Source organism: Phaethon aethereus (assembly GCF_964289735.1).
Source record: "Phaethon aethereus genome assembly, chromosome: 16".
NCBI classification, from domain to species: domain Eukaryota; kingdom Metazoa; phylum Chordata; class Aves; order Phaethontiformes; family Phaethontidae; genus Phaethon; species Phaethon aethereus.
Window position 1 is genome coordinate 2,326,711 of NC_138592.1, and position 21,355 is coordinate 2,348,065.

Here is a 21,355-nt window from a genome sequence, read left to right on the forward strand (position 1 = left end):
TGTGTGCTAAGACTCTGGAAATGTGGATTTGCTTCAGCTTTGTTCAGAGGTAAGCCCAGTTCAGGCTGTTGTCTGAATTAGATTTACTCATGGATTTGGGTTAATAACTACGTTGAGTCTAGGGCGTGAGTTGTTTAGCCTCTTCTGCTGGAGCCTTACTTCAATGGCTGCCCTTGTAAAATGGCCATATCTTCTGCAGGGGGGAAAAGAAGAGGTCCCTTCTAAACTGGAGCTGACCCAGGCACAGAAAACATAGGGTGGGTCCAGCCTGTGGGGATTTCGTGCCCTTTCTCCTCCCTTTGCAGAGCATGAAGCAGATTAACTTTAAGGTTCCAGTTTAAACCTGTTACATCACATCTTGAGTCACCGTTTCCAGTCCACGCCCACTCGCCACTTTGGTGTATTGCATTGCACTTGCAAATGAATGAAATCCCTATAGCTCATGGAAACAAACACAGTAAATTTAAAAACTAAGCTCCATTTTGATGACCCTTTGTATTTAAACTGAGTTTTGACCTGGGATGTTATGGTCTGCATAGTGCAAATATTGAATAATGTTTTGGCATGGGTTCTCCCGTTGCAGATTCTTGCACAACAACAAGATTTCCAGGATTCATCCAGGGACATTCTCTCAACTGGAATCCCTCAAACGGCTGTAAGTAAAAAACATTGCCTGCAAAGAGCAATTGTTTATCTTTGATCAGATGGCCAGGACCCAAGGAAGAATGTGCCTGGTTGGCAAAGCTTTTAGTTGTTGCACTTCTAAGGTCACTGCTAAGTTTATAAAACAGTTTTGATTGGACATGAGAGCTGATTTAACCAGTTAGTAGTTTATTCATGCTAGTGTCTAATTACAATCTAACTGTAATCATCTTACAGCTCAATAATGACACAGGAATGAACATTCCTGGAAAGTCCTCACAACCCTTTGCTGGCCTACCCAGTTTGAACCCATAAAATATCCGTCAAAAATGTAGGAAGTCCAGGTCACAGCTATGACCTCGATCATGACTTCAGATCAGTATCTAACATGGAAGGAAAAATCAGTCGTAAAGGAAAAGGCTTTTTTTCTAGAGATTGAAAATGCTCAGAGGGGTGCCGAGGTACTCAGTTCTCATCCTGTGCAGGAATGCCCTGGTGTGTTATTCCCACATAACCTGGCTGTCTCTTAAGCTTTCTTTTTGCTTGCTTAAACCCCCAGAGCTTTGCTTTGTTTGCCTTTCATGAACTCTGGAAATAAGTTCTATGATGTGTTTTGGGGGAAAAGGAAAAACTAAAGAATTTTGATTTTCTGCCATGATTTTAAACTACAAGAAAATAATGTGTTTCTCACTGCAGCCCTCTGTGATTTCTGCAAGCAGGTAAAATTCTTCACTTTTCTTTAACGGGGAATAACTTGTGAAATGTTGTCTGTATGTGTCAGAGAAAAAGGTGGGGTGTCTATAAAATGCTCTGTCATGGCCTTGTGCGAAATCTCACAATTCTCAAACGTTTGTCCCTGGAAACATTAGACCTTTCTTCCATGTTTTTTTTCAATGGCCTGACCCATCTACTGTAAAACTGTCAGTGGGGAAGGAGGCATCAACTAATCCCCGGTGGATGGTCGGTGGAGGGAAAAGCATGGGTGCGCTGGGAGGTCAGTGCTCCCATTTGATGTGGGTCAGACTTATGTTGCAGTAATAAAAGTTCTTATAGTTGTGCAGGAACATTACAGCCTCTAGCAGCTGGCCGCAGAGAGAGATTGAGCCAAAGCACACTAAAATCAAGGGGGAGGTTTTTTTGAGCTAAGAGTAAAAGGGCATGGAAAGCTCTAACAGAGACGGTGTTATCTGCCGCTCTCACAGAATTCAGTAAAGGTGGAAATCTCCATCCTGAGGGAAATACCAGTATTTCAGTGCCTCTCTTTGCCTCAAATTAAACCAAAAATGCATAATCCAGTTTAACAGAATAATTTTCATTTGAAACTGGAATGGCTGATGGGTAATAGTTTTTCAATTAAACCTTTCCGACTTGGTTAAGCATCCTATTTAAACGTTGTGGGAATAAAAAAAATCTCGAATTTTCTTTCAGGATATAATCACATGCAAGGAAAAATAACCAAGCGTTCCTTCACTCCGGCAGACTGTTCCCCTCCTGTGTCCTGGAGAAGGAGGCAGCAGCCAGAGGCTGGGAAATGAATCGCCTTTTCCTTGGTCTTGCAGGCGGCTGGACTCCAACGCCTTGCTTTGCGACTGCGACCTGATGTGGCTGGCTGAGCTGCTGAAGAAGTACGCGGAGCAGGGCAGTATCCAGACAGCCGCCACCTGCGAGGCTCCTCGGGAGCTGCACGGGCGCTCCATCGTCACCTTGACCGCCCAGGAGTTCAACTGCGGTGAGTGAGGTCAAACCCCTCCACCAGCCACCCTCAGCCCGTGGAGCTGGGCTTTGGTCTAGGAATTGCTTCTTTCACCTTTTTCCTCCCTCTTCCCCATCCTGGCATCCTGCTTAGACTAGATATTAGGAAAAATTTCTTTACTGAGAGAGCGGTCAAGCATTGGCACAGGCTGCCCAGGGAGATGGTGGAGTCACCATCACTGGAAGTGTTCAAAAAATATGTAGACGTGGCACCTTCAGGAGATGGTGGGAGGAGGTGGGCACGGTGGTGTTGGGTTGATGGTTGGTCTTGATGATGTTAAAGGTCTTTTCCAACCTTAATGATTCTGTGATTTCTCCCTCTTTCTACTGCCGAAATGGAAAAGTCCCAGTGGGGTCACAGGAGTGATCGGGATAACGCAGGGAAAGCTGACAGTTTGCTTGGGGTTGAAAGCAGCTCTGCTTTGGCTGGCAGGTGTTGTCGTGGTTTTTAGGTAGAGTAGGGCCAGTAAAGGACCTGCTGGGTCAGTGGTTGAACCAGCAACCAGAAGAAATGTCCCACAGTGGGCTGAACAGCAGGGGAGAACTGCAACGGCTGGAAACACAACTGAAAACCTGAGCAAACTCTTAGCAGATACGTAGCTGAATGCTTTGTTTGACTGTGGTAATATTTTGTGTTCGTTAAGCTGTTATTCTTTAAGTTCAGATAATTTCTCACTGAAAAATGCCATTTTGAAACAAAAGGTTTTGTTCTGAAAAATTCCCAAGTTAAATATTTAATATAGAAAAAGACAGAACTCTGACTTTCAAGTGCAGGCATCAGCAGAAGATGGTACAAGCGTCAGCTGTGGTTCCCTGATCCTTCACTGCCGGTAGATTCAGTTTGAGATGTTGCCACTAGCCCAGGCCAGCTATCAGCATCCCTCCCAGTCCAGCTGTGAGTGTGGCCATGCTGTGAGCCAGATGTTTGAGATCAGCTGGATTTTGAAGAGCGCTCCCTTGAATTCAACTTTTCTCCTATGATTTTATTAATTATTTTTTTTTAAAATCTTGACCACTTCGCAGCTTAATTTAGGGCACAGCCACGCAAAGAGTTGAACTGGTACTAATGGGTCCGTAACCTCAAGTCAGGGGGGAATAGGGGGGGTCTAGAGAAAGCAGCTGGGGACACACGGAGTGGGACCCGCTGCAAGCGGATGTGCCATACAACGAGCTGTCCCTGACGCACACCCAGTGCCACGGTACAGCCGTTAATGTAAATTTGTTCTGGTTTAGGCATGGGCACACAGTGGGGTGTCTGTCAAATTAGCCAGAGCACCTGGTGGGAAAATTTTGCTGGCATTAGGCTTTTACGCTGGTATTGTGCCAGCTGGGGAAGACAAATGATGCTTAACTCAGCGTAGAGCTCTGATGATGCAGGCAGCGGATATCTGAGTCAGTACGAAGCCTGCTGGCAGCAAGTGAACCCATCGCTTTTCAGCAGATGTGGACCAGCGGGGCAAACCTGCAATGGATCGGCATTTTGTACCCTGGGGCTGTGGTGGCTTTGGTCCTGCACTGGCATCGTGGAGGCTGGTTGCCAAGCCGTTGGCTTGCAGCCTAAGGAGTGAGAGCACAGGTCTTCCACTGGAGAAGGTGGCAGGTTCTCACTTAATCTTACGAATAATCCAGCTGGATTATTGGTGAGCGTACATATTGTTAAGCGGGTAAGTATTCTACTGAATCAAGATCAAGTGCTCCAGACCACGTACATAAATTCCTTCCTATTTTAGCACATCCTTTAAATGTTTAACTTAGTGCTTGAGTACATCTTTAAGCGAAGCACATAGCGAAAGGCTTGTCTGCATAGGGGTAGGCTGATGAATTAGGGACATAATGAATGAAATCCCATTGCAAGGGAAGTGGTGTGGTTTGCAGAGAGCTGACACTGTGTTCAGGTGGAGCAGGCGGTTGCTGAGAGCAGCAGGATGCCGGGGCAGACAAACAACCCGAGTGAGGATGCCAGTGACTTCTTTGCTTATTTTGGGGGAGACAGGGCCCAACTCCTGGGGCAGCTAGAGTGAACCAGTGTACAGCCAGGTCTGTTTTTTCCCAGTGCTGCCGTGGGGCTGTGCGGGGAGCTGATGCGCTGCCCGATGTACCAGCAATAGGAACAGCCACTTCGCTTCTGCAGGGCTTTTCCTATTGCGGGCTCAGGTGAACGATGCTGTTCCCTCCCCGATACCACTAGTTTTGCTGATGTTGGTGAGAAGTCTTGGGGTGGCTCTGAGCATTGTACCTAGGGCTCTGCTGGTGCCTGCTCGCTCGGGGGCTGCAGGGTGGGTTGCGTTACCCACCGCACTGGGGTTGGGCTGTAGGTGGTTTTGTGCTGCTCTAGACTGGGTTGTGTTAAAACGGTCTTTTGCAGAGAGGCCTCGTATAACCTCAGAGCCCCACGATGTCGACGTCCTCTTGGGAAACACAGTTTATTTCACCTGCAGGGCAGAAGGCAACCCAAAGCCTGCTATTATTTGGCTGCACAACAAGTAAGTCACACACAATGAGCCCTGGGGTATCAAATGTTTTCAAGCACTGAGCTCTTCAGTGACTGCCTGTAATTACAAAAGCTGTTTCACGCAACATTAAAAAAAAAAAGTGGATATTCCATGGGTTGTATTTACCTTCCTTTTAATAGCATTCTCTGGTGACCATGTAATCCAAGTGGTGTTTTCATCTGCGTTTGAAATGTTTCATCTAGATTTGTAATGGATTCCAAGAGCTTATAACCTTCCCATAAACATACTCTGCAGGCTGAAAGCAATTGTCTTTTGACCAGAAAAAAAATAAAATTAGTATTTCATGTTTCTCTAAGACATCATGCTTGCCATTTATTAACTGCTGAAACGCTTCTAGTTTCTATGTTTTTCTCACTGAAGGCCTAGCATGCTGGGAGAATGGCTCTTTTTCAAAGGGAAAAATCACTGTGCTCCACCGAAAGACAGACCTTGCAAAGCAGTGTATAGATTATCATTCTATACAGCAACACTGGAAAACACGGCTACGCTAGATGCCAGAGTGTTTCTGGGAAATGCTACACAGTAAAATATTCTGTGCTCGAGCAGTTGCCCACTGTGGAAGTGAAGTTACTTTGCTGCTTTATGAGCTTCTTGTGTGTGGGAGCCTGAATAGGGCTCGGTTATTAATAAAAATGATCAATGTGTGCTTCTTCAGCTAACTCCTCGCCAGCCAGAGTTTCAGCACAGAGCGAAAGTTTATGGCTGAGTTAAGTCCCCCTGGAAGGAAGGTTTTGTTAGGGAAATGCTGGCAGGATCCCAAAGACAGCATTGTAAGAGGGGTAATGATAATAAATGCTCCGCAAACGAGATATAACTCGAGTGAGGAGACATCAGGGGAATTAAATAAATGCCCAGCAAGCGTATTAGTTTGCGTAGTGGATTCAGCCTTTGTCCTAGGGGCAGAGAAGTCCCTTCTCCCTTTTCAATCATCTGCTGCCATCCAAGATTCCTTCGTGCTGGGACAAATGGGATGCAGCAGTGGGACCTTCTGCCACGGGCTGGGATCCAGGAGTTGCAGGTCATTGTAGAAAGAAGGAAGACGTTTCACAGCGCTAGGGTTGGAGTCCAAGCTGTGTTGGGGTCCCACAGAGAGATTTTTGCCCCCCTGAGATCTTTGAGCCTGTTTGAATAGAAATGGCTGCACACAATAACAATATTAATTCATTATTGTATTTGCACTTAGTAAATAATGAGAACAAGCTTTCTGGGCCTAGATGCCCTGACAATACAACAATGCTATTGCATGGGAACAGTCTGCTCTCCTGATGGACTGTAAATGTCGCATGTAATCAGTGGTGAGAGAAAAAGTAGCTCACCCGGGGAGTAAATTGGAGCTGGAGCTGAAGTTCACTGCTGTAAATCATAACTCTTGCTATAAATTTAATATTTATATTAAAGAATAGCTCCAAGGAACACCAACTTACTGCAATGCATGCCCCCACCCCTCCAGCAGCTCGGGGGAAGACCCACCAGTCTTTACTCCTTTCAGATTTTGCCTCTTTGTGGCTGTTTTTCAGTAACAAGATCGACATGAAAGATGACAACCGCCTGAACCTGTTGCAAGACGGTACCCTGATGATCCAGAATACCAAGGAGTCGGACAAAGGCGTCTACCAGTGCATGGCCAAGAACATAGCCGGGGAGGTCAAGACACAAGAAGTCGTGCTGCGCTATTTTGGCACCCCATGTAATTGAGCTTGTGCACCCCTTGAAGGCCCCCCTCCGGTTGGGGCTGGCAGTGGAGCTAAGTCAGAGCCAGTCCCGGCTTTGTATGTGCCAAGATGTTCTCGGTGTGCTGGGGAAGAGAGTGCCTAACAGCACAGCGTGGTCTGAGCTGTAAGGGGGTTCCTTCATGGCAGTCGGAAATTGGGGGTTTAGAGATCAAAGGTAATTTGGGGCTGGGGAGGTTGTTTGGAGGCTGGGATGAATTCTGCAGCACCGAAGTATCAAGGGTGAAGGGGACACACGGGTGGGGATGCTCCAGCATGAAGTGACTGGGAGGGAGGAGGTGGTAGGAAGAAAGTAGTGCTGGGGGAATTGCTCACATCGAGGATTTGGAGGTCAAGGAAGAGCCAGGTGACTGCTAGCTGGGCTGCGTGAGGAGTCCAAGTGATTTAAGCCGGTAATTGAGCAGCCAGCAAGGCTTCTTGTTTCTGAAGCGCTCGTTTCCTTCCAGCCAAGCCCACTTTTGTGATCCAGCCGCAGAACACTGAAGTGCTGATTGGAGAAAGCGTCACCTTGGAGTGTGGGGTCTCTGGGCACCCCCACCCTCGCATCAGCTGGACCCTTGGCACAGGCTCTCCTTTACCCCAGGATTCCCGTTTCGCTATTACCAGCTCTGGAGGACTCTTCATTCAGAACGTCACCTTCTCAGACCAGGGGCAGTACAATTGCAACGCCAGCAACACTGAGGGGTCCATCCAGGCGACGGCAAGGATCATAGTGCAGGGTGAGAAGTCCCAGGCTGATGACATTTCTGGGATACAGTGCTCTGTCAGGAGGGTGTATTTAAGCCCTGTGACTGATTCTGCTCCCGTGAACTGAGAATTAACCTGAGCTTGCTGCCTGAGTTTTTCCTGCTGCTCAGTCATTGTTTTCTCCTCCAGATTCTCCCAGGTTTCTCCTCATTCCCACTGATCAGACAGTAACTGAGGGACAAAGCGTGGATTTCCCCTGCTCTGCTGAGGGTCACCCTCCACCTGTGATTGCCTGGACGAGGGCAGGTACTGCCTCACTTGACTCGCAGTTTCTTTCTCTCCCATGTCATCATTCACGGGGTGTGGGTGAGAACAACTGAGCTGCTGGTCCGGGGCGATGACTTGCAGTGGTGACACAGGACAGCTGGAGATCAGCACAGACCTAGTCACATTAGGAGGTACGTTGTAGATCACCAAGGATGGTGTTAAGCACTGAGGAGGAAGCGTAGCCTCAAGGTCTTTGACACACTAAGTCATCGTGTCAGAAAGAAGGAATATGCCATTTTTCATCAGCATGAAACCCATGGAAAGCCTCAAACTTCCTCCTGTGGTGGCTTCCTACCTACTTTGAAAAGGCAGAGCCTGGACCCTCCAGGTTGGTGGGTATCACCATGTACCAGCTCTTCATCGTTGTCATTGATTTGCTCCTCTTGGGGAGCACGTTGCAGGAGACATGCCGCTGACAGCCCTCTGAGGTTTCTTTTAGTTTAGGAAAAACCACTCTGGGCCAACAGGTGGTGCTGAACTTTTAAAGTCTCGGACAATTGTTAGAGCTGGCTCCACTGAACTGATCCCATCCAACATTTCTGGGACAGGAGCCAATAACGCTTGGCCCAGAGGCCCTCCAACTTTTACTTATGCTTCACAAGCCATAATTAATGGTTTAGTGCTGTGGAGAATTCATGGCTATTGTATTCCAGCTTCCACAGCAATAGCCCTGATGCAGAGTTAAGAAGGATCAGCTGAAATTCTCCTCCACCAGCATGTTCTCCATCTCCTTTAACCTGTTTTCCTCCACTGCCCAGATTTCAGAAGGTATCCCTTAGAGATGTGGAAAGGAGCATGGTGACAAGAAGTAAGGTTAATAACTGTTTTGTAACCAGGTTTGCTAGGTCACTCAGAAATCCACAGATTAACCAGGCTTTACCGTGCTTTCGCAGAAGGCATGCTAAGAACCAGATAAGAGGGGGAGAAGTGATGGAGCATTGCTCATTCTCAAAGCCACTTTTGACAGTGTGGCGAGGATTCAGATTCCTTTTGGTATTTGGGATGAATAAATAAAGCCCTTATTTGTAGGAAAATGGAATATTAAAAAAAAGTCACTAAACTGAGAAATTCTAATAATTTTGTTTGGGTTTGGTAAAGCATTTTAATTTTGAACTTTTCTCCTTAAATAGAGGAAATACTGAAACAATGCAGTTTCCAAACCAAAGAAAATCAAAATACCAAATGTTAAATGTTTCCATTTATTTGATTAAACAGCCAGTTTGGATAATTGAACACAGATTTTCTATCCATCAGGTGTCAGTAAATCTGCAGTTTGCACTAAGAAAAACCTTATGAGGAAAGAAAAAGGGTACCAGCTCCTTTCCAGCTGCTTCGATAAGACAATTCAGTCATGATCCTAGGTGTGGGAAGAGCAGCATCTGTCCTGTTCCTCACTTAGCCAGATGAAGATGGTATTTCAGGGTGGCTGATGTCATGCTGGGAAGGAAATGAAATTTTAAGTGTTGCACTGATACCTCCAGTGACGGGAAGGGAAATCTCGCAGACAATTAACAATTTGCACTGCTTGTTTGACCAGGTGGGCCACTGCCGAATGACCGGAGGCACAGCATCCTCTCCACGGGCACCCTGCGGGTGATGAGGGTTGCTTTGCATGACCAAGGCCAATATGAATGCCATGCCATCAGTGCCATCGGCGTGAGGACCCTCCCGGTACAGCTGTCTGTGACCCCACGAGGTAAGCTGGTGAGGCTGTGGGGAATAAGGGCTGGCAAATGTGCGTCATTAATTTAATGTTGTGGTAGATAACACACTGTCTGACAAGGCAGGGAGCTGCCCTGGTTCCTATGGGACAGGATTTTGCTTTTCCCTGGGAGCAGACATCTAGCCATGAGAGCTTCATAAGTTGGTGGGAAACTTTAAAGAGGTTCCCAGAGTGCCAAGATTTCTAAATTGGAAGAAGCTGCTTCGGTTTTCCTTGAAAATTTATCTGGTAGTCTAGAAAAAGTATAACCGTGGGAATGAAGCTCATCTAGCGTGGCCAGGGAACAGGATGGTATCGGTTGGCATCTGCACGAGTAAACACTTGGGCAGGGTTATGTGATCAGAAATAACCTTTAACGCCCATCCGATGGGCTCTGATATATCTGGCCAGTTTGAGTGAAAAATGGGGCCCTTTAATGTGTTTGGGAGTTGTTATTAAGAAAATTATTTGGTAAAGGAAAGGAGACAAAGGATTTTTGTCAGAGAATTTACAAAAAATTGTATTAATTAAATTATTCTTAGTGATTTTTCTTTCGCTATTTTTAAATTTTGGCTTTCTTACAGACTGAATGGTAAGATTCATTTTAAAGCGAAATATTCTAAAAAAATAAAAAAGATCCCTTCCATGGAAGATTTAAGTCTGGCTCCAGATACATTTTTCTTAAACATTAGCTACCAGGTCATAGGTTCAACCTAAATTTAGGTATTCTAAAATCAAGCCTCTGTAAAATACAAGTCCTACAGGAACACTTTCATATTTTAATTTTCTTTTTTGTTCGCATATAAATAGTCATTCTAAACAAGAAAACGTCCTTGCTCTTTCACAAACGTGGCAAAATTTTACTAATGCTAAACTGGAGGGAAGGAAACTATCTAGAAACCTGAAATTAGTGATGCTTCAAGCCCAGAATTTACAGAATAGTTTAGGACCAGCAAGATCAATATGATTATTTAATCTAACCTGACGAGCACTTGTCAGGGATCCTCTTCAATAATTCCTGAATCAGAGTCACAATCCTTGTTTCAGCTAGAGCATCTTTTCTAGAAAGCCTTTGAATTAAAGATTTTTAGATGACAGAGAACCCAGCACATTCCTATGTAATTGCCCCAAGTAAAGACACACAGGAGCAAAAAATAATGAACATAAATTACAGATGACTTGGTGGAGAGACAGAGAGCTTGGGTAAACTGACACCCCTTTGAAGAGCCCTTGCAACAGCAGAAAGAGCCCAGCAGCTCTGGCCTGCCCATGCTGAGATGTTTTGCATGCAGATTTCTCTATTTTCCTTGATGCATGTCTTACACTTACGACTTTTTTCCCAATGTCGCACAGTGATACCCGTGTTCCTTCACCCCCCGCAAGACGTGGTGGCAGAGACAGGCCAGGACGTTGCCATTACCTGCACCGCCCAAGGAGATCCACGGCCCACCATAACATGGGTCAAAGTAAGAGATGATGCCATGTACTCAACAGACACCGGGGAGCAGGACGGCTCCTCCGCGCAGGCTCTCCCGTTGAACACCTCTCCCAGCTAAACTAGCTAAATCCGCTTGTGCAATGCCCAGGGAAGAAGTCGTGTTTGATGAAAATTTGAGGACCAACATTTCCACTGATTTGGGTTTTTTAATGGTCTAAAAGAATGTTGCTCTTTCTCAGGCTCCAAGCCTTGCAATGCACATTCCTGTTTTCTTGTGCTTCCTTCCAAACAAGTAACTTGAAGCCAGTGACCTTCCAGGATGTTAGAAACACTTGATTCACTATTCCTGGAAAAAAATGAAAATGGATTTTTTTCTAAGTAGATTGTCCTTATTTCCAGGATTCCCACTGGTGGAACTGGATGATGCTGGTTGGCTCCAGCTTTGATGGGGCAAAGCCACGGTCCTTCACAATCACGCTGCAGCCTGGCTGCTCTTTTCAAGAATTCATTAGACGAAGCTCTTCAGGCTTTTTCCTGCTGTGCTGTAGTACAACACCCGTGACCTTCACTGGGACCTGCCCTGCCTATAAGCACAGTCAGGAAGAGAATAAATTAGAGAGGAAAATGCTTGAGCCTCAGTTGCCCTGCAGAGGCCTCGTGGGAGGTGAGCTTGCACCTTGCCTTGGGCTCCAGCCAACAGTGGGAGCAGAAGAGAAGAGCCTGGGAGGGCAGCAGAGTAAGCAGTAGATTGGGGCAGGGCAGCAGAAACATGTTGAAAAACAGGAGAATAAAAAAGTAAAACCTGAAGGCACCAGCCAGGTTGAGAGGTGAGTTTTGAACACGCTGCTGCTCAAAGCACTTGATGAGCGATGCTGCCCAGAGCCAGCAAAAGCCGGTATCCGCAGTTCAAGGCCAGTAAAAATCCATTGGTTTCAGGTTGTCCCAAAACTGAAGACATTTAGACTTACTTATGTGCCATGAAACTTCTGTGACAGCATCAGGGCACAGCACTGGCTCCAGCCAGCCTGTCTGCAAGAAGTGCAGAGAAAGGCAGTGAGTGCCTGGAGGTAGACCAGGGTGAAGGAGCTGAGCAAGGACCTCATCGCAGTGCGTCCAGGCAGGAGCCGATGTCCTTGGACGGCTTTCTGGTTTCTCTGGAAGAGCAGTGCTAACATCTGGTGGCCACATTAGCGCGTTGCAGCCATCTGCGGGTTTGCTGCATAGGCTGAAGGCTGGGACGGTGGGAAGCTTTCCGCACCCTGACACGTTTTCTGTCTTTTGGTGGTGCAACAGGAGGGTATCCAGATCACGGAGAGCGGCAAGTTCCACATAAGCCAAGACGGGACCCTTTTCATTCAAGACCTCGGCGTGGCTGACCAGGGCAGATACGAGTGCATAGCAAGAAACCCCTTTGGCTTCACCTCCAGCGCTATGCAGCTCACCATCACCGGTAGGGTATCTCCTGTAGTCCTCGGGAGCCTTCTCTCGCCCTCGCGTGAAGAGGGGCCACGCTGCGTGGAAGCCTCGGCTTTGGAGGGATACCCGTCATCTCTTCAGCTTCTTTGCAGACGGGTCCCTCGCAGGCGCGATCGGGGTCCTCAGTTGCGTGAGCTGTTTCCTCGGCTGAGCTGCAGTTGCTCCCTGCAAAGCCAAAGGTGTCGTCTTAAACGGCTGCCGGCGTGTGCATAGTTCCTGCCTCCGCTGGGAGGGAGAAACTGATTAAAATGTGCCAACACGCTCACGAGTCATCGTCTGGCCGTAACCTCGCGTGCCAGAGGAGGCGGGAGGAGAACAGCGTTGTCGCTGCAAATACGGGGCTTTAAGCGTTGGCTCGGCCCCTTGGGGATGGGAGAGAAGTCGCCCGTTTGCAAGCTACTGCTCCGTGCGTTAGGGAAGCCGTAATGAATAAAGAGGAGTAGCACTCCTCTGCCGGTCAAAGCAGAGGTCAGGAGTGGAAATTGTACTTCTTAGAGGGTAAGGAAGAACTGACAAGGGAAAAAAATCAAAGGCAAGCAAGAAGGTTAAAAGTATAAGTAGAGGGCTATTCCTCAAGCACGTGGGAATAATCAGCGTGAATAGAGAGCAGCTTATTAGATTAATTTAGTATCATTTTCTATACAGGGATTGTGTGCGAGAAGCTGAGAACGATCTGAAATTTCTTCGTTGTTTGAAATTATGCCTAAGATAATTTCTGTGATTTATTCTTGATTGGTACCTCATTTTCCAGCTGGCTGTTGCATACGTGGTAGCCAAATGGGAACTGGCTTGTTCAGCTGTGACAAAGACCCTGGCTTAAAAAATGTATTCTGTAGGAATTTTTAAGAATTCATGTGTTTACTTCCAAAGGTATTCAAACAGCAGCTTTCTTTTTTGTTTTAAAATGATGTATCTGATGTGTTAACAGTAAATTTGAACTGAATTAGAAGTGTTCCACAAATGGGAAATTAATATATGAACAATACATTCAAATTAGTTTCATGACTTTTAGAAGCTTCCTTTGTGGGAAGTAAATACATTATTTTGGGTTAACTTGCTGTGATTTTTACATTTTCTTTTTCCAGTTTAACCACCAACCAAACTAGGCATTTATTTGCAAGGCTGTACAGGAGCAAACTCTGGATATGTGTTCCACGGCCGTCTCCTGAAAAAATCACCTTTTTCAGGCTGTTAATGTCTTCTTCAGAATATCTGGGTTTTTTTTTAAAAAAAAAAAAAAGCTTAATGGTGTTTATATTGCAAATGGAAACGGAATTCGACCTGCAGTGGAGTTACTACAGGGCTTGTACTGACATGCAGATTTTTTTGAGCTTGGAAGACAAATTAATGTCAAAGTAAATTTAGGATTTTTTGTTCTTTCTGCTCTGGAAAGCCACAGATGTCCGTCGGAGCGGCGACACGTTTGTAGCCACATCGATACGGGAAGCCATCAGCAGCGTGGACCACGCCATCAATTCGACACGCACTGAACTGTTTAGCAAGTAAGTGCCTGAAGCAGCACGACCTGAGCCTTGAAGCAGAAAAGAGATAAAAAAGACAATGAATGAAGCTTTCTCAAATCTCATTTTATCGTTGACAATCCCCAAATGAAGGCTGCAGTATTGTTTTGGGTATTGGAGGGTGAAGGTGCACCATGTAGATGTAAGGATGTGATAGAGCTTCGTACCAGGCATTTGGGATTCTGGAAAAATCTGATACACAAATATCACCTCTTGTGTCACTTGTATCTGCAACGTGCATTTTGTCAGCTGGAGTTGGCTCCAGAGACAGTGCGTAGAAAAGAAAATAATCAGCATAGTCCTTTTATAAATGCAGCTGACTTTGTGTAGGGTGAACAGAAATAATATAATAATTCTAACCATTTCCTCAATGAAAAATGACTTCCCGAGTGAATGGTAATTCCCCTGTCTTCCACCCCAATATATGTTTTTATTGAAAAGACAGACAGTTTGTATTAAGCCCAAAACCTCTGGGTTTCAGCTGTTGAAAAGTGAAGAATAAATTACTATGGCAGACAAAAACAGAGATGCTGAGGAAATTAAATATGTGTATTTTCCTGGGGAAGAATGTCCTTTCTTTAATCATCTGCAATACGCAGGCAAGCCACATCCTTCTTCTGCACTAGTTTTGGGGGTCGAGCACCAGCCCAGGCTTAGAGCCTGACTCTTGCTGCCTGTAGGATCTCATTGCTCTGAACATAGTCTATTTATTTTAATGTTCCTGCGTCACTTCTAACTCCTTGTAACAGACGCCCCAAGACACCCAATGACTTGCTGGCTCTCTTCCGCTACCCCCGGGACCCCTACACCCTCGAAACAGCCAGGGCAGGCGAGATCTTTGAAAGGACCTTGCAGCTGATTCAGGAACACGTGCAACAAGGTCTAATCGTGGATATGAATGTCACAGGTAGGAGAGATTTTATCTCCCTTCTTAACTTTGTGCAGAGGATTAAATTAAAGCGACAATGTGTAGACATCCAGAAAGTTTAAAAAGTGCGATTTTGGGTGTGTCAAGAGATGTGTTGTCTGAGCTGCAATGCTCTCTTACATCTCACGGTTTTCATAACGGCTGGAGGGCTGGTCTTGATGTTACTGTACCAACCCAGGACTCGGGAAAGTGACTCCGTTCCCCGTTCTGCTAAAGATTTCTTGACTGGCTATGAAAGCCCTAATCTTTAAAATTATTTACCTGTCTAACTCGCAAAGGAGTACCTTTGTGGATCTGAGGTTCAGGCCCTCAGCAGCGTGGTCAGAGAAGTTTCCTGCCCTCCAAGCGGCGATGAGAATAATACTGACAACTCTGGCGTATTTGGTGCTGTAACAGAGGAAGGGGGATATCACTCCTGACTTTCTCCTCTGTCTCTCTGCCACTTTGACCTCTTAGCTACAAACTCAGATGAGTTCCAGCCACTCAGGCTTCCTTTTATCGAGGCAGGATAGCAAGCAACAAAGCAGTGCAACACCAAAAATGCCTGGTGAGGTCCAAGCATCCAGCAGCTGGACTCCAAAACTTGCTAACTGGAACTTCCTTTATACACAACAGACATCCCCATACACTGCATGTTTCTACCTGTACGTGTAAGTCATCATGTAACAGGCGTGTACGTTCGGGGCTGTCTTTTTTTCCTGCCTGGATGTGTTCCAGGCTGCAAGGAGTCTCTCTGCAGGCTGCAGGTCTCGTCTGGGCTGGTCGGACTGCCAGCCTCTCCTCCTCATTGCCCTGTCAGCATCCGCAGAGCGCAGCGTTATTCAGCGCTTTCGCGTGGCGTAGCGCCCTGGCAGTCACCCACAGCTTCCCTGCTGCGCGTCACGTAGGGTTTAAATGGTCCATAATAACCCAGAGATACATAAAATAAACCTGGGATGGAGACCAAGACCACCCCCACAGTTTGGTCTGCCAGTCACAACATTTCTGGTTTCCACCTCCGCACAGGTGGAAATACTAAACTCTTTCCCCCTTCTTTTCTTCTTTGTGGGCCTGATATGATCCTGTGCTTCATTTGCCTTCCATAAATTACGTAGCAACACCATGATCGGAGACCCGGCCTTCCCGTGCCCACCCTGACAATCCCAGCAGCGGGTTTCACACGCAGCCCTTAGGCGGGATGGTAGGAACTGGCTGGCTACGACGGCCGTGGTCTGACCCTGGTGCTTTGCCTTTACCTTCGCAGGCTACCGGTACAATGACTTGGTGTCCCCTCACTACCTGAACATGATTGCCAACCTGTCGGGCTGCTCTGCCCACCGCCGCACACCGAACTGCTCGGATATCTGCTTCCACAAGAAGTACCGGACCCACGATGGGTCTTGCAACAACCTCCAGCACCCGATGTGGGGTGCATCTCTCACAGCCTTCCAGAGGCTCCTCAAACCCGCCTACCAGAACGGATTTAACCTCCCCCGGGGGTTTTCCTTGGCGGAAGATGCCAGGGACCTGCCCCTTCCTCTACCCCGCCTCGTCTCCACCGCCATGGTCGGGACTGAGACCATCACCCCCGATGACCAGTTCACACACATGCTCATGCAGTGGGGCCAGTTTCTGGACCACGACCTGGACCAGACAGTGGCAGCCATTAGCATGTCCCGCTTCTCAGATGGAGCACCCTGCAGCGAGGTGTGCAGCAACGACCCGCCTTGCTTCTCCGTCATGGTCCCTGCCAACGACCCCCGCGTGAGGAACGGGCGCTGCATGTTCTTCGTCCGCTCAAGCCCCGTGTGTGGCAGCGGGATGACCTCCCTGCTGATGAACTCTGTCTACGCCAGGGAGCAGATCAACCACTTGACATCTTACATCGATGCCTCCAATGTTTACGGCAGCACAGAACAGGAATCGCGGGAGCTGCGGGATCTGCCCAGCCAAAATGGGCTGCTGAAGCAAGGGCAAGTTGTGCCCAGCTCGGGGAAGCATCTCCTTCCCTTTGCTGTGGGGCCACCCACTGAGTGCATGAGAGATGAGAACGAGAGCCCTGTGCCATGCTTCCTGGCAGGAGACCACCGTGCCAATGAGCAGCTGGGTCTCACGGCCATGCACACGCTTTGGTTCAGGGAGCACAACCGCATTGCCATGGAGCTCTCATCCCTCAACCCCCACTGGGATGGAGACCTCCTGTATCACGAGGCACGGAAGATTGTGGGTGCCCAGATGCAGCATATCACCTATGCCCAGTGGCTTCCCAAGGTCCTTGGGGAAGCTGGGATGAAGATGCTGGGTGAGTACAAAGGCTACAACCCCAACATCAATGCGGGGATTCTCAACGCCTTTGCCACTGCTGCCTTCCGCTTTGGGCACACCTTGATCAACCCCATCCTGTACCGGCTGAACGAAACCTTCCAGCCCATCCGCCAAGGCCACATCCCCCTGCACAAGGCCTTCTTCTCCCCTTTCAGGATCACGCAGGAGGGTGGGATCGACCCCCTCCTCCGTGGGCTGTTTGGGGTTCCTGGGAAAATGCGGGTCCCCTCCGAACTCCTCAACATGGAGCTGACAGAGAAACTCTTCTCCATGGCACACTCTGTCTCACTGGACTTGGCCGCTATCAACATCCAGAGAGGGAGAGACCATGGCATCCCACCTTACAATGACTTCAGGGTCTTCTGCAACCTCTCATCTGCACAGGAGTTTGAGGACCTCAGAAATGAGATAAAGAACTTGGAGATCAGGGAGAAGCTCAGGAGGTACAGTAGCCTGGACTCGGAAGCATCAAAATCACTGGAGATCAGTCAGTGAAAAGTTTCTGCTCCTCCCAGGACACCCATCAAATAACCTTCCCAGATATTGCTACCCACAGATGTTAAGACAGGGTAATAGCTGTGGTTTAAGAACGGGGTAAGACAAATGAGGTCTCTCCAAGTGATCGGTCTGGTTCTGAGTGGAATGTCACCAGGCACTGCTGTGGTGTAGTTTGGGAGCAGATTGAACCTTGGAGCGATTTTCCAGTGAGACTAAACTGCATCGTATCTGCACTGGCTGCCTCTTTCCGAGGCAGGCCTTTATCCCATTGTCTTTTAGATAAGACCATTATAAATATTGTCCAGAAGATTTCCTTGCATACAAATTCCTATGATGTGATCAGATTTATTTTATCGCCACTCTTTGACAGTCTTTTAACTTTTTTTTTTTTTTTATAATATCTTTTATCCTGCAGTTTATATGGAACTACCAAAAATATTGACTTGTTTCCAGCACTGATGGTGGAAGATCTTGTCCCTGGTACCAGAGTTGGACCAACGCTGATGTGCCTGTTAACGACACAGTTCAGAAGGCTGAGGGATGGAGATAGGTATTATCATCAGATCTTTGGTATTCTGCTTGAGGGGGGATTTGCTCCCTACAGGGAGAAACAGAACCTATAATTTTTGATTATTTCTGGTCTTACGATATGAGGAAGGGTCTCCCCTGTCCAGCATGTTTGCAAAAGGATGCACCACAGTTACTGCCAATGTGTCCTTTCCCGATTTAATGATTCTTATTTCACTCCAGGACACTGGGCACCATGGGGCACGTGCCCAGTGTCTTCTGAAAATGCTAGAAAATGTCTGCAGGAGCTTCTTTCTAAGTCCTGTTTGCTGCTTGTGCGAATGACACGTCTTTGCCTGGTGATGCACGTAGGGCAGGAGCGTTGTTCACCCGTGTCCCAGCCTGCTGCAGCAGAGCTGTCTGAGCCTTGGGATTCCCCTGCAAGGGGCTGTACCTGCAGGTGGTGGCACCCTGCAGCCCTGGCCAGCAGCTCACGGGGGTTCCTGGGTTCAGAAAAGGGCAGTCTGCGTTCGCAGCTGCCTGACGCCAGGATAAAAGCTCCTTTTTAGGGGTGTGGGTGCTGCCGCACAGATGCAGGGGAACTCTTCTCCCTCTCCCAGCCTCATTCCCCTTCCTCCTCTCTTACTCCTGAGTCATGCTGTGATTACAACCCGCTGCAGATTTTGGTATGAGAATCCTGGAGTCTTCACGCCAGCGCAGCTGACTCAGATCAGACAGACATCCCTTGCTCGTGTCATCTGTGACAACAGTGACCACATCCAGCAGCTCCAGAGAGACGTCTTCCGAGTGGCATCTTACCCACAGGGCATGGTTGGTTGTGAAGAGATTCCCGTGGTGGACCTCCGCTTGTGGCAGGACTGTTGTGAGGGTAAGGAAGGAGGAGGCTGCTGCAGCACCGACTGACGTGGGGATGGCTCTGGGTGGCATTCGTCACATGCCGTCAGCTTATAGGAAATGCCAGGAGCTGGTTTCATGCTACACCATGAGAACCGTGTGTCAGCAAATGGATGCAAAGAGGAGAATAGAGTAGAGTAGAATAGAGTATTTCAGTTGGAATGACCTGCAATGATCATCTAGTCCAACTGCCTGACCACTTCAGGGCTGACCAAAAGTTAAAGCAAATTACTAAGGGCATTGTCCAAATGCTTCTTCAACGCTGACAGGCTTGGGACATCACCCACCTCACTAGGAAGCCTGTTAGCTTCATTGAATCTGGCTGAAGGTCCACCTGGTTGAGGGCTTCTGTGTCTGGCAGCAGCCAGTAGCGGGGGGATGCCTGGGGGAGAGACTGAAGCAGGACATAGGCATGGTGGTCCCCACCACGTATGACTTTACAGATTCGTTTGGGAGTCTCTAAAACTCTGCCATTAAATCACAGATCCTGCCATGGTCCCTTTGTGCTATATTCTGGGTACAGATACCCAGCTGAGACATATGGGAATCCATGCACGATGTGTGCCCTGTTACACACCCTTGTTTCCTCCTCCTCTCCCGAATAAGAGATGTACCAAGGGGGGATGGTGGAGTGGAGCAGCGCTGCCTTGTGCTGCCTGCAATCCATATGGTTCTGCTTTAAACGTGAGTGCTGACTGCAGACTTTCCCTTCCTTCCCAAGACTGCCGGACACGTGGGCAATTCAGGGCTCTCTCTCAGCGGTTCCGAAGCAAGAGGTCTCCTGGCTTCAGCTACCCAGAAGAAAACCCTGCCAAGCATAAGCCTGCCTTCCTCAGGTATAGTATCACCGCTTCTTTTACCTCCATTTTGTGAAGCATAAGAAAAGTTTTTAATAACTCAGTCCATGCAGGCCTTTGAAATTGGCATTCTGCAGAGGTCTGGAGGTCAGGGGTAGATAGATTCTGAGCTCGGTCAAAGTCCTCCAATGCTTTACTGCAGAGCCCCACTCTGATATTTAAATGTTTGGGCCGAGTGGCTGTTTGGTTGGCATTTCTCGGCGGGTGGATTTGGGTGTTGGGCCCTTCTGTTTGATGCTTACTTGGAGGTTGATGTTGGAGAAGACAGAATGATTCTCTCATCCAGGAATCTGGCATTTGCATAATCCCTTTCACTTTTTATCCCTGACCCCAGAAATGAGGTGCCTTCTCCAAGCCCTTCCTCCAGAGAGAATCTCGAGTCCCTTGTGGCTGAACTGGAGAAGACAGTTGCTTCCCTACGGAAACAGGTAAAACTTTGTGCCCCAGAGTTTGGCTTCTGTGGAGTCACTCCAGGAGCAGGATTTATCTATTTGCGATGGGCAGCCCCTGCGACTCCTGTGCCCTCCAGAGCCAAGAGCAACCACCCGATCAGAGGGAACTAGCAGCAGGTACAGAAGAGTAGGGAGAGAAGAACTGAAGCTGAGCTCTGTGGGCTCAGACCTTTACAACTGTAGGGTAAAACGCAAGTTTGAGCCTTAGTGAAGGTAACTTGAGCCGGCACTTTCTTCTTGTATTTGGGACGGTTTCAAGATTATCTGTGCAATGGTGCACGCTCCTTTTAGAGCTGCTGCTTTTTCGTCCCCACCAGGTGAATGCACTGGAGAGCCAGCTGAGGTGGCCCCAGAGGAACACCAGCACGCACGGACAGGGGAAGAAGACTGGAGACAAATGGAGAAAAAGATGACCATGTTGCCTGTTTGTATAAGGTCTGTGTGTTTGTTCTGGCCTGGGGTCCGAGAGGTGGATCAACACGAGCGTGTGGTGGGACGCCTCGGTAGTCTCCACATAGAGAAGAGACTGTTGCAGAAAGGAATGGAGCAATCTGGTGATGAATGGGACAGGAGTTAATAGGCTTAAATACAGCAGGTTAGACACCTATTTCTACCAGTAATGATTAGTGACTCACTGGAATGGGTTGTCTGGGGACTTTGTGGCGTATCCATTCCTGGAGGTCTTTTAAGAACTGGTTTGGCAAAGATGGGGAAAGACATAAGTATAGGATGGATTAGGTGGACTGGGTGAGGTCTCTCAGGCCTATTCTCCTGGGACTGTGTGTAGGTTTCTTCTAGCAACACTTAATATCCCAACCCCAAATCCAACAGCCACCAAAGGACCTTTGTGGGGAAGATATCACAAAGCGCAGTGATGGAGTAGATGGACTGGTTCCTCCTCAGGGCAACAAGGACATCTGGGCAGATGGAGCAATCCATCATTTGCTTACATATTGACAGAGATTTCCCCCTCAACAACTTAGTCACCATGCACACCTCTTCTGAAGGCACCAGCCCTCTGTTTGCTCAGCTCGAGCTGAGGGAGCAAGGCTGTCCAAGTGCGTGTTTAAAGTCACTGTCAGCACCTGCCAGCCTGAGGACTCCTGC

At 47.8% G+C, this 21,355-nt stretch overlaps 1 protein-coding gene across 1 annotated transcript in view; it reads left to right on the top strand.

Moving 5' to 3' along the window:
- LOC309410644 (peroxidasin homolog) overlaps positions 1-20,661 on the top strand; it is a gene marked incomplete at both ends in the record, with an annotated part of 43,004 nt that extends 22,343 nt beyond the window's left edge. Inside the window, 17 exons of the mRNA XM_082007085.1 lie at positions 584-655; positions 2,202-2,371; positions 4,760-4,877; positions 6,425-6,594; positions 7,084-7,356; positions 7,514-7,630; positions 9,189-9,347; positions 10,707-10,819; positions 12,085-12,241; positions 13,661-13,769; positions 14,537-14,694; positions 15,959-17,462; positions 17,933-18,067; positions 18,705-18,913; positions 19,661-19,775; positions 20,131-20,224; positions 20,566-20,661. Of these exons, the coding sequence (XP_081863211.1) occupies positions 584-655; positions 2,202-2,371; positions 4,760-4,877; positions 6,425-6,594; positions 7,084-7,356; positions 7,514-7,630; positions 9,189-9,347; positions 10,707-10,819; positions 12,085-12,241; positions 13,661-13,769; positions 14,537-14,694; positions 15,959-17,462; positions 17,933-18,067; positions 18,705-18,913; positions 19,661-19,775; positions 20,131-20,224; positions 20,566-20,661 (3,769 nt within the window). The remainder of the gene's footprint in view (positions 1-583; positions 656-2,201; positions 2,372-4,759; positions 4,878-6,424; positions 6,595-7,083; positions 7,357-7,513; positions 7,631-9,188; positions 9,348-10,706; positions 10,820-12,084; positions 12,242-13,660; positions 13,770-14,536; positions 14,695-15,958; positions 17,463-17,932; positions 18,068-18,704; positions 18,914-19,660; positions 19,776-20,130; positions 20,225-20,565) is intronic.
- Positions 20,662-21,355: the final 694 nt, after the last annotated feature.